Here is a 13,347-nt window from a genome sequence, read left to right as displayed (position 1 = left end):
AGGGCAGGGTACAAAGACAGGGTACTGATGCCATGTATAAGTTTAAGTGCTCTGAGTTTGATCCATCTATATAAAGCCCAGGCCTTTTACTGTGCACAGGACACAGAGCTGTCTGGCTTTGCCACAGATTTGTGGGATTAACCCCAAAACAGCAGTGGGAGCAGAAGCCTTAGTGTCCTGCAGAGCATGGGTTGGGGAAGAGGGTCTGATTCCTGAGAGCTCTCTAAATTCAGTGGACCTGTTTCACAGCAAATTGCCTAAAGACTAGGGTCCAAGTGGAATTTTAACTTTTGTTTCTCCTTTCTGTTTAACTGTAGGTGTGTGCAATACTGATAACTTCAGTTTATTGTCCATAACAATAGATTATGGTCCATTTGGATTTATGGACTCCTATGACCCAAGTGAGTGTAGCACCTGTTTTGTTTTGGGTTTTTTTGTTTGTTTTTTTACTTAAAACAATCTTTTTATATTAAATTATATAGTTTCCATTGCATGAAAACTCTTTTCATTATTAGCAGAAAAACCATAAGCATGTGTAGTGTTTGAAGAGCTTTAGGGAAAAAATCGCATCAGTGATCAGTTTTATGATACATAACTTGCATTCAAGGACTAAAAGTCTTGTTAATGAAATATTACTGTTTAACCCATTTCCATGAGACTGTCTCCACTTGAGCACCATCAATTCAATAGATGCTACAACAGAAGCCTAGAAAACTAAAAATTGTGTATTGCTGGAAGCAGCCAAAAGCAGAAGTGGAATACAGTAACTTTGCATGCATTAAGTTCTAGCTTTACAGTCATAGCAGCTGATTACATGTTGGAAGAAAAGAAATCAAACCTTCTTTGAAAGTCTTAGCTCAGTCTGGGATTGATAGATACAGGTTCAGTATGTACATAAATGTGGATTCTTAGAATATTATTTATAGTTTGCAACTGAATAAACTTCAGAATCAGAAGTGGTTATCTTGCTATGTGTTTTCATGCCTGCAGCCTCAAATTAAGGAAAAGTCATGAGATTAAATGTCATACTGTTTTTATTGTATTGAACAAAATGAGGCTTTTTTGCTTTTAGATCTTTTTCTATAGGGTGGGTTGACCCCAGCTGGCAATTAAGGACTCACAAGCCACTTGTTCATTCCTCCCTGCTGTGTGCTGAGGGAGAGAATTGGAAAAGCAAGCTAGGGAAAGGTTATAGGTTAAGATAAAGACATTTGGATAAGTCAAGGGGAAAAAAGGGCAGGGGTGACTAGCAAGTGATGCAAAGACAATCACTCACCATATCTCACCCCCAGACTAATGCTGAGTCAATCCCCAAGCAACAGCTGCCATGGAAAAACTAACCCCAGTTTTTATTGCTGATCATGGTGTTATAGGTATGGAATATCCCTTTGGTCAGCTGGGCTCAGCTGTCCCAGCTGCATCCCCTCCTGGCCTCTTGCCCACCCCAGCTCATTTTCTGGGGTTACAGGGTGAGAATAGAGTCCTTGATGCTGGGCTAAATAGTAGCACTAGATGGAGTAAAAGTATTTGGTTTCTTGAGTTAATTTAATTTAAATAAATATTCTTGTGTTCTGATTATAAATATTTAGTAGTTTTAGATCTTCTGTAAGTTTGCTATGTAAGTATAAAAATGAATGTATTTCAATATTTTAATATTGATTGTTTATTTTAATTATTTTGTTATGGAAAAGTAATGTTTTGTTTGAAACAGATTTTGTTCCAAACACATCCGATGATGAAAGGAGGTATAAAATAGGAAATCAGGCAAGTGTTGGGCTTTTTAATCTGAGCAAGCTGTTACAAGCTCTAAAACCTTTATTGGATCCCAAGCAAAAGCAGCAGTAAGTAATCCTCAAAATTTTGTAATCTTTAAAGGAACTAGTGAGATGGGAGACACTGTAATCACCATATGCTTAGGAAAGAAAGGGACTCACATTTAATTTTTTTTTCTAACTGGAAATTGATTCTGGATTCATTATTGGCCAGAATAAGATTGGAGGGTGGGGAGAAAAGTTTTTGTTGGTCATAAATAGTAGTAAAATAGGACCCCAGGGAGATATTAGATGTTGTGTAATCCTTTCTCTTTTCACTAAGGTAGGACCTTTGCCCATAGTTTTTTTTTAAGTTTGTCTAGCTTTTGTAAGACACTTATGCAGGAAGACCATGCATCTTCTTGAAGTAATGAAGTAGTATTTTATTAGTCTCTTGTAAAGATTATCATATGAAGAACAGATATCCTAGATGACTGAGAATATCAGTGTTACTGAGATAGCAGGCATAATTTTTCATTGTTTAGTACAGCAGGATTATACCCACAGCAGCATTTTAATTCCTTAGAATTTGACATTTCTTTTGTTTTGCAGAGCTTCCCAGATTTTGGAGGGGTATGATGAGCACTATTACAGTCGGTATGCACTTTCAGAACTGAAACCTTCTTGTCACAATACTGTAAAATACATAATGTTCACAATTTCCATATTTTGTTACTATTTTCAGTTTCACAGAACTATTCAAAACAAAATTGGGTCTTCTTGGGGAGAATGAGAATGATAACTATTTGATTGCTTTCCTCTTAAAAGTGAGTTTACTTTGCTAATTTTGTTGTTAAACATCTGAACTGACACCCCACACTTGAAAAGCACTCACAGAAGTATCTTTATTCACCAGATTATGGAAGATACAAAGGCTGATTTTACAATGACATTCCGAGACCTGAGTGAAATTACTGCAGAGCAGTTAAAGGAGCTCCATATTCCTGAGGTATAAATACAAGCACCCAATCTTAATATAAAAAGAGTAAATGAAGTTGAGCATAACCTCAATATAGTAGAGGCTATCTCAAGCCATGATTCATTTGGGAAATATGTTAGTGGATCACTATTAAGGAACAGAGGGACCAATACACCTGTGTGAGGCTACTACCCCCTGTTAAGCCTGTGTCTGGTAATGATGGATATGTTACTGAGAAGTGCATTAATGAAGAATTCTGAAGTCAGATTTCCAGCCTTTGGTACAGGTGCAATATGAGTGGTCATAAATACTCATACACAACTGGGAATGTGATTTTCTTCACGTTTAATGTGGGTCTGCTACAAAGAACTTTCTTCCCCCTCATCTCCTTTTTTTTTGTTGTTTTGTTTAAGAATACCTTTTGTCCAACAAGTGAAGTTGCACAAGGCTCTTGAGGAAAATTTTGGCCTCAGGTCAACCAAACTGTTCCTGACATGGGTTTACCAGGTGGCCTAAACCTCTGCTCAGACATATTTGCTTATCTCAGTATTTAATGATAAGTGAGATCCCATCTCAACATAAACTCTTGCTAGAATTCTTCGCCCAGAGTTGTCTCTGACCTTCCTTGAGCATGAGATTGATTTTAAATGTAACTCAAAGCACAAGAATGCATTTTGCTATTGGGTCCTGCTCAGCCTGCTATCACATTCCCTGTTTTTACTAACCTAGCCTAAACTTATTCTTCAGGACCAGTGAAGAATCCTCCATATATAAAAGACATGAAAGTATTAAATTATTTTTTTTTACCTGGATGTAGTGCAATCTTTGAAAGTGGAAATATAGCTGAAATATTTGAACTGGACTAAGATGCTAGGCAAGTCATAACCGGATAAAAAAGCAAAAGGGAAATTCTGAAAAGCAAGCTTGTAATCTGGTTCTGAAAAGCAACCTAATCTGGAAAGAAAAAAGCCTTTTTGCAAGAGCCTAATTGATTTTTTTTCTTTTATTCTTTAATACAGTACCTTTTGCATGTGATGAATATTGTTCATTTTGCCTGGGAAACTTCACTACTTTCCCCAAACATCTGATTTATGTCTGTTTGTTTTTAAAGCCAATTTCAAATGAGAGCAAGTGGACTTAGGAGGTTGTTTTTAGGTAGCAGGATGACTATGTAAAACACAGAATGAAAATGAGGAGTTGTTGGTTCTTTTTCCAAGTATAATTAAGAGATTTTGAGCAAATTTTCTGGCTTTCTTTGTTTTCTTCTGTTAAGTTAAAGATCTATCCTGACCTTTTCTATGAACCTGAAGCCATTAAGAGTTTAAAAGTTTAGATACTCTAGAGGTAAGCAACAAAAAAACCAGGAGTTGTGGCTTTGGAATTAATCATTTGCACAGGGGGTAATAAGAAGATGGGTGTGTTTTTAAGAGAAGGTATTTTTGTCATAGAACCCAAGGGATTTTTCCATTTATGGCAACTCCATTTCCCCATTTTTGAAGATGTTGGCTGAGGAACTAGTGATTGTGGTGTAGCTGTGATCCTGCTACTGCACTGAGGGTCATTTCCAGCCTTCACTTGGTAGCAACCTGATCTTTTTTATCTTTTTCCATACAATGAAATGATTTAGCCCACGAATTCTGTGTTCCAAAACCAATGTGGAAAAACAAGTACAATTTTATGCTGGTAAAAAGTTTTCATTGTTTTAAAGAATTTAAATTTTAAAGTAATTTCACCTCTATTTTTAAACACCAATACTTTTATGAATAAGTTTTCATATTGATTTGTACATTACTTAAGACTTTTTCAACTGCAAACCAAAATTGACCTAAAAATGCCAAAATCCTTTGGGAACACTGCAGGAGTCCTTATACTTACTATTAACAGAAAACATTCTGGAATTCCTTTAAAGCAGCCAAACACTGCACATCTTTGAACAAATGCTTGATTCTCACACTCACCTGTTATCAACCTGCCTGATTCCCAGCTCTTAGTCATTTCTGTGCTCGTTTTTATGATCAAATATAGTTTTCATATATTTTTTATTCTTATTCCTCAAAAAAAAACCACCAAAGCCAAAAACCCAGATGGGGCAAAAACCTTTTCTTCTTGTTTTTAATTTCCTTTACTTTTTTTCCCTTGAATATGTGCTGTTTATCTCCCTTTATCTATGTCCATTTCTTCCTAATCTGTTCTTTCTCTGAAGTTCATTTTTTGTCTGTGAGCTTTGGCTGCTTTCAGCTGAGGAATATGAAGCAGCTGTTAGCTCAGTGTGATCAGCCAGGGAGGCCTGGTTTGTGTTTGCTGTCCATCACTGGAGGCAGTAACCCCAAGCTCTGATTTCTTGCTTTTGGCCTTTTCCAAATTCTGTCTCCTCTCCTGCTGTCTTTATTCTTCTCTGTCTTCTCCTATTCCTGTAGACTAGTTTCCCTTTCTCTCCACCTTTTCTTTATTTATATATTTTCCTTATTGCACCATTTTTAATAAAAAAACCCCTCTATGAATATATCTGATCCATGTACAAGTCTCAGAAGAGAGTGAAATTAATTATGTAGCTTAAAAAATTTATTAGGTCAGACAATAAGTGAAGGAAAAACAGGGGTGAAGTGCTAGAAGTGTTTGGGTAAAATTTGTCATAATGAGATGGATTAAATGGATGTATCATCCTAGCAAAAAGTAATAATTTGAGTACAGAGGAAAGGATACTAGTAGAATGTTTAGGGAGAAAATTCTTTGAAGGGTCATCCTATATTTGCCTTTTAAATCCTTTTATTTTTCATTGTCCTAGTTTCAGCTGGGATAGAGTGAATTTTCTTCCTAGTAGCTGGTACAGTGCTGTGTTTTGGATTTGTGAGTAATGCTGATAACACTCTGATGGTTTAGTTGTTGCTGAGCAGGGCTCACACTAAGTCAAGGACTTTTCAGCTCCTCATGGTGCCCTTCCAGCAAAGAGGCTGGGGCTACAAGAGAATCTGGGAGGGGACAGAGCAAGGACAGCTGACCCAGACTGGCCAAAGGGATATCCCACAGCACCTGGTGCCATGCTCACCAATTATCCCTAGTTTATTAACTAGAGGAGAGCTGGGGAGGGGCCCTGCTTGGGAGCTGGCTGGGCATAGGTTGGTGAGCAATTGTTTTTTCATTTGCATCACTTGTTTCTGTTGGGTTTTATTTCTCTCTCCTTTTGATATTTTCCTTTTCATTGCTATTATTATTATTGCTTTTATTATTGTTATTTTCAAATTATTTCAATTGTTAAACTATTCTTAACTCATGAGTTTCCTAACTTTTAACCTTACTTTAAACCCCCACTGAGGGCAAGTATGAACAAGTGGTTATGTGAGGCTTAGTTGCCAGCTGGGGTTAAAACACAATATTTGTTGCTTGCTTTGGTTTTTTGCTTAACTGGAAAATAATTCTGATTACCTGTCATTAAGTGTTTCTTTCTCTTTAGGAGTTCTGGGCTCTCCAAGATCTAAGTAAACACAAATTATTTTCAGAATGGGTTACTATGTACCTCCTGAGATTAAACAGGTAAGTGTGATTGCAGATTAAAGTGTGTATTTGCCAGAAGCAAGCAACTTTAATCTGCAGTGATTTTGCATAGTCTTTAGTGCGTCTAATAAACTGGCCCAAACATTGTTTCATACACTTTTTCTTTGTCTTCATGGTTGTAGATTGTGCTGGATTCAACAATAATTACTGATGTAGTTTTGTTTTGACACACAGGTACATAAAAATGACATAGAAGGAGTAATTTCTATTCTTTGTCCTTCATTGAGCACCTGATCAGTTTTCTTTGGTTAACAGTTTTTCTTAAAATACCAGTCCTACAGGTTCAGTCCAAGAATCACAAACAGGCTTTGTAAGTACATAGGAATAAATAGTGTTCAATTACTGTTTTTATATATATATAATGTAATAACATTTCTTTATGGTGGCAGGGGATGGAAGTTGAACAGTTGCAAATACACAGATTGTGTTTGGAAATCACAGTGTTGCATAGACAGGAATGCACAGGATTCTTTTGTGTTAAATCAATAAAGAATCTAACATTTTTTCTTAGTTATATATGGTATGCATGACTAATAGTAGTGAAAATAAATACATATCAGGTACTTGGAAATTTTATTCAGTAAATAAAATTCTTAGGGGAAAAATCAATACAAGGCACAAAACCTACAAGAAGGTGTGCAGTTTTTTCTGAGTCTAATCATCTTTAGAGATTCACACTGGCATCTGTCAAACACAAAAGCAGAGCACTTAATGATTTTAATAGAAGTCAAATAAGATATTTCTAAAAATAAATCAGCACATTCTCACTTGCTAAAGTGCTTTCTGTTTTTCTTCTTTTTGTTTGTTTTTCATGTATAGTAACAATGGTGACTCAGATGCCAAAAGAAGAACAAGAATGGCAAGTAAGTAAAAAAATCCAAAGGAATCATAGACTTGCAGATGGCAAATATCTACTTACATATGTTTCTTTAGTGTTAGATATTTTTCTTTTTGGGTAGAACTAAAATACAGTATTTTTCTGAAGAGGAGAAGCTCTCATTATGCTGCTGTAAATCTTCTAACACTATACATTCATCCTGCCTGTCTCTGTCCTTTCTACAAGCTACACAGAGTTAAGATTTCTGATAGGGACATGCTTTTTCTTTCTGTCACCCAGAGAAAAAACTCCTTGTGAAAGGACTATCTAGTCATAGAAGGCAAAGGAAGGTGCTTTGATTCTCCAAGTTATTCTAAACACAAAATGGCAAAGGTACTGCAGTTAGGTATCACAGCACAAACAGTGGATATGAAACTCCAAGAATTGTTCAGTGGGAGGTCTTTTTGATCCGCAGTAAGCTGTGGTAAATTTGTGAAATTTGCTTGTAAGAGAAATGAGCAACTGAAAATCAATGGCCAAAAGAGAGTGAAGGAACTACAGGATCTGATCAAACTCTGCACAAGAGGCTTCACTGTTACACTGCTTTGCAGGGTGCTTCCTGCAAAGCAGGATGGAAATGGCTGCACTCTTTTGTTAGATATTGATTGGCCACCTTCTTCTAAAGCTCCAATTGATTTCCTAGGAAAATGGCAGGAGCTGGTACTGACTTTCAGTAATGAGATAGTAAACTACAGAGGGCACAAGTTTGGATCCCCATTTTCTGACAAAGTTGTTATCCTTTTTAAAGAACACTTCTTAAAATTCTATATACATTTTAGAAAGTTAATATGGAAAAAGCACCCAAGAAGAAATATTTATTTTATTGTTTTTTGATAGAAAAAAGAAGCTTGATAGAAAAGAAGAAGCTTCATCTGTGAGTTTCTGAGGACCACTGGTCAATTATAATTTTGACTTTTCAAGCTCCTGTTTTCCTCACCTAAAATTGAATGCTGAAAACTGACTAAACATACTTCTTATTTTTTTGGATCCTTTGAATCTGCTTTTATAGAAAATTGAGACATTCTGGGGTTTTATTCCAAATCAGAAAGGATCCTAGTTTGTCAATGATCCTCTAACAAACCATCAGTATGTTTTTCCACATGCACGTCAGAGGATCTCATAATACAGGAGACAGATGAAACACAGAAAAGGTTTTGCTTTCAAAATCACACTTGTGCTAATGGCCTTAGTTTTGGCAGCAATCAAAACTTGATCTGCAAAGATTCATAGTTCAGTTTGTTTTCTTCCATATAATCACCCATCACTCTATTCATGCTGCAGAGCTGCAAGTATTTATAATAGACTACTGATGTTAGTTTTTTATTGTTTTATTTAAAATCAACAGCACTTGTTGGATTTTTGCTAGCTGCTCCATATTACAGAGTGACTGAAATTTCTTATTGAGGTTTTTAGCATTTTTTTGTTCTTTCTTACATTTTTACATCCATGCATTTAAATAGATTGCTTAGATGCCCCTCTGGCCTCTTTAAAATTATTCCAGTTTTGTTTTGTTTGTTGTTGGTTTGTCTATTGGAGCATTCCTTGTCAGCACAACTTCCAGCAGAAATCTGGCTCAATTCAGTCAACTCTGAATTTTTTTCCCAGCATTTCATGTTGAAGACAAAACTGTCCTGGTTCCTCAGATTCTCAACTGGGTTAGGAAGTTCCACTAAATTGTGAACTGCTGTCTTTGACTGACCTTGAATACACATTAACACCTCATTATTCATCACCCTTCCCTAATTGTTAGTAAGTGTCATAAAAAATCTCACTTTTCAAAGTACATTAACTTGAATCATTTGAAGTCATCACTTACTCATTATTTTTATTTTTTCTCCCTTTTTGTAGTTTTCAATTCTTAGTAGCATTTTATCTTGCACTGCCTAAACTTAGTTCTTCTGGAGTTGATCAAAAAGTTTTGACAATCCAAGTCTAAAATTGTATTTCCTTACAAAAGAAGCATGTAAAAAAAGTAGACCAGATCATGCTTATAAGGGCACAAAAGTTCTTTTGTTTTGTCCTTTTCTTACCTGACTTGTATTACTCTTTCATAATTATCTTGTCACTCATGTTAAATACTGGTATTTTTAAAATCACTGTGAAACCTGTCAATTTGCAATTGTTAAGATTTTATTTCTGGGCCAAATATTCTCCTGCTAAAATGACTCACAGCTCTAATGTGAATTACCATTTTTTGAATGAGTCATATGTTAACTTTTTTGCCTTTTAAAATATTTTTTAATAGTTATCACACTTTACTATTGATAACCCATGTACTGGATTAAATCAAATACTTGGCCAGAGCAAATTGTTTTGTCAAGTGGTAAAACACTTCTTTTGGCAGTTAGGGCAGAGTGTTGTTAGGTCTGTGTAGAGGTTATCAGGATTCCCAGTAGACAATTGTATTTACTGGCTTTTTTAGTATGTGTAAGTACATACTAGACAGTGGGGATGTGAAAAAGAAGAATATCTGTGGCCCCTTCTAATATACTATTTGTATGTAAAATAATTTAGTAACTAATTGATTAAAAGAATTGAGTAGAGGGAAGTTTGAGATGATAGTTTTGATGATTCCTCTGCTTTTTCCAATACCCTCTTTCAAATATGCTTTGAGGGTATTTATAAGAATATTTTATAAAGCTCCATTGATTTTACAAAGGAATATATAAAACTAACATTTATTCACATATAAAACTAATGTTCATTTATTATATAAAACCTACTGGGACAGCAGTGGAAAGAGAAGGAGATGAAGTTTGTGTATGTCCATAAATCACAGACTTTTGGTTTCAAGTGCATGGGTAAAACGCCTTTGATATCACTAACTAATATCTTAATGTAATAAATGCTGAATTGGGGAAAATATACAGACACATTGCAAATTAGGACTTCAAAGCAGGCTTGGAGTGTTACAATTATTCTGTAACATTGTTTTTATCATTAGGTAAAGGGAGAACTTACTGAAGTAGAATTCTAGCCTTTCAATTGCAGAACAAAAATAAGAATTTTGTTGACATAATCTGCTAAGAGATTGATAATTGGAGCCATGTGTGCTTTTAAGAATTTACCCTGGCATACAGGTTGACAAAACTCCTTTTAAAAATTGTTAGTGGCTCTGCTGTAGGATATATCCTGGATTACTAATTCAGCAGTTTCATTTTCCAGTGTTGCTACGTTCTCTCAACTGCTCATTAGCCAAAGCAGCCTGAAACAAGGCAGGAAACAGTTGTCATGAGGGTTTCCAAAAGGATACAACTGACAGCTGTGGAAAAAACTGAGGAACCTCTGCCCATCCCCAGACAGATTAAAAGGAAAGTTTTAAAAGTAGTTTCTGAAAAATACAGCTGAATTGTAACACTAAAGGCTTATATGGCTAAACTTTTGTTACATGACATAGAAGTATCTAAGGACATATACTTTAAAGGATATCTTAGTAATTGCTTTTTAAATTAAATAATACAATATTCGTTTTTGTGATCTCCAGGAAGGTATTGACAACACTGAAATGTTTTCCATCAACACAGCAGGAACATAGGCCATGGTAAACTCATCACACTGCTGGTGTTCCTGACAGCAAATCCTTCTTGTGTCAGTGTCATGTTCTGTGCTACTCTAATTTCTGTTTGCCACTACAGATAGTGCAAGTTTAAAACATCCTTTTAGCAACTCATAGAATTAAGTAGATTGATTAATTCCTTTTCCTTTTTATGCATTTGTTCTTGATCTGCAAATTTAAATCTTCTTGAAGATTTCAGTGACATGTTTCAATGACTGTTTTCCTTCTGTTGAATATGTCTAACTAAATTTAACATAATTTACTCTTGGTTTCAGATGTTAACCCTAGATACATACTTAGGAATTGGATGGCAGAATCAGCAGTGCAAAAAGCTAATTTGAATGATTTCTCGGAGGTAAAATTATCTTTTTTTTTTTTTTTTCTTGACAGATTTAATAATAACTGGCATAACAGCTAATGAAACAATTTTTACATTTACACTTTGAACTGTACTACATTTTGACCAAAATTGTACCATATAGCACCAATTACTATTTAAAATATTAACAAAATTATTAATAGTATTAATTATAACATAAATAGTAGTGACTATATTAATAATAATAATAATACTAAGCAATTCATGTGATAGTTTCTGGAGCCAGGAGGGTGCATAAGGCAAATGGAGAAAACTTTCCTTGTTTACCAGGAAACATTTTGCATTAAAACATACCTATTTCTAATTGCTTCCAGGTTCAGCTCATGGAGCAGGTTTTACAACACCCCTTCCAGAGGCAGGAGGCTGCAGAGAGAGCAGGGTACTCCCTGCGCCCCCCAGCTTGGGCCAAGCATCTGAAAGTCAGCTGCTCATCCTGAGAGGAGCTCAAACAAGCAACAAGAATGATCAAGGTCAAAGCTCAAGCCTGCAAATAGGGCTAATGGATTAAGCCACAGATTTTGTGGACTGCAGTCTGCTACTGTTCTTGACCAATTTATAAAGTCTTAAGATTAAAGAAGTGCATCACTATGTGTGGCTGCATCAGGAGATTGTACTGGCATTGACAACTCTGCCTCTCACATTCAGCTGTGCATTACTTTGAGTCCCAATATTTAACTTCTGCCAAACTGTCACACATAATCTCCCAATATTCATGGCTGATCAGGTGGGTCTTAGCAGCTTTTAGTGACTGATCAATTTAAAATCCATCTAAGCTAGTTTTAAATAATGCAGTATTTTGATTAATTTTCCTCTTGCTGTTACACACTTGTCAAATGTAGCCATGTTCTGCAGACATAAATGTTCTTAAATCTTGCAGACCTGGCACAGAGGATCATCTTAGACCTTGGCACCTCTTCTCATTCTGATTATGTTTTGTCCCATTAAACTGACAAAAGATTTAAAGGCAATTCAGTTAAATAGTTAGCAAAGATGTCTGTCTTGGGAGTGACTTACTCCAGAGTAAGTTCTGGTGTCTTTGCTGGTGTCAGGTGCCTATCCAGAGGACCACTGCTCTTTGAAAGTTTCTTTTCGTAGGAGTAGAAAGATTATTAGTGCATAGATAGGAAATCTCAGGAAAAATCCACTGTTTGGCCCTGGAAAAGGACTGTGTTGGAAGCATCTAAGCTGAGACTGCTTCCATTTCAGATATGGAGGAAGGTTAAAAAGGACATGCTGCAATTTCAGATATTGGCAGGCTAAAATACTGTAAGGTCTAGTGATGTACAGACCATTTAGAAGGCAATAAGTTAGGAAGAGGTGGAAGAATTAGTTTCTTTTTACAAATGCTTTGAATTACAGAATTGGAACATCTTTTTGTATTTTGCAGCATATTTTGGTACCAAATCAAGCCAGATAATTATGAATCAATAAGAGGCAGCTTTTTTCTTTGAATGCAGTTTAAATCTCCCATTTTAAAAATTCCATGTAACCATGTACATACACATAATAGTTGATAGAGGTCTAATCATCACAGCATTTAACTTGATTTTTGGAATTTTCTGTAGGCTTTGACTTTGTTTTGAAGAAAGTTCAACTTCTTTTGTGCAAGATTAATTGCATGAATTATGATGGACTGCAGATTTAAAAGGCATAAAATTGATTTTTTTGTGTTGTAACAGAAGAGAGGAAATAGAGTGGGAGGCTGAGTGTTCTGGTGAGAAGAGTGAATGCTAGAAAAGCCATTGTAGAAGTCTCAGTGCTTTGTGACCTTATTGTGCAACATTTTTCCAAGGACTTGTTCTGCTTTATTTTGATGCTGGGTGTATATTTCATAAAATTAATTTGATATAGAAATAGTTGAGTTGCAGACAGCTGTTGTCACCCAAGTATGTCAAATATGTGCACTCCTAATGCCTAGTCAGAAAATGACACCTAGCTCTTCAATGATTCTGCATAATGCGTCCTTCAGCTATATATGGAAAGGGATTGGGAAACAGTAATCCTTTCCTCATTTTTAATTTTTTTTTAAACTCCTAGTTTTAATCCTCTTACTTTTAGGTCATTGGTATTTTTCCCCTCCACTTTGAACTGAGGCTTGTATGAGCCTTGCACTGGTCTCGAGGGCGTTTCTTAGTTTGGCAGTTTGAAGGTGCTGAGATAACTTTTGAATATCCCAGTATGTTAATTCAAGACTTCCAGGTGACACTTTTGTTAGTGGTGGGCATAGCTCTCTTGATGAGAGCTTTTTGCTCA

The 13,347-nt window shown here is 35.7% G+C and overlaps 1 protein-coding gene across 1 annotated transcript in view; it reads left to right on the top strand.

The window, feature by feature from the left end:
• LOC130249012 (protein adenylyltransferase SelO-like) overlaps window positions 1-13,347 on the top strand; it is a 23,284-nt gene extending 9,937 nt beyond the window's left edge. The window contains exons 11-19 of the mRNA XM_056483306.1: window positions 318-401; window positions 1,712-1,841; window positions 2,364-2,408; window positions 2,497-2,578; window positions 2,668-2,760; window positions 6,182-6,261; window positions 7,102-7,145; window positions 10,991-11,070; window positions 11,409-13,347. Coding sequence (XP_056339281.1) covers window positions 318-401; window positions 1,712-1,841; window positions 2,364-2,408; window positions 2,497-2,578; window positions 2,668-2,760; window positions 6,182-6,261; window positions 7,102-7,145; window positions 10,991-11,070; window positions 11,409-11,531 — 761 coding nt within the window. The 3' untranslated portion in view covers window positions 11,532-13,347. The remainder of the gene's footprint in view (window positions 1-317; window positions 402-1,711; window positions 1,842-2,363; window positions 2,409-2,496; window positions 2,579-2,667; window positions 2,761-6,181; window positions 6,262-7,101; window positions 7,146-10,990; window positions 11,071-11,408) is intronic.

The sequence above is a fragment of the Oenanthe melanoleuca genome, chromosome 2 (assembly GCF_029582105.1).
Source record: "Oenanthe melanoleuca isolate GR-GAL-2019-014 chromosome 2, OMel1.0, whole genome shotgun sequence".
Classification (NCBI taxonomy): Eukaryota; Metazoa; Chordata; class Aves; order Passeriformes; family Muscicapidae; genus Oenanthe; species Oenanthe melanoleuca.
Note: the sequence above shows the minus strand (reverse complement) of the source record. Positions and strands in the feature narration are given on the sequence as shown.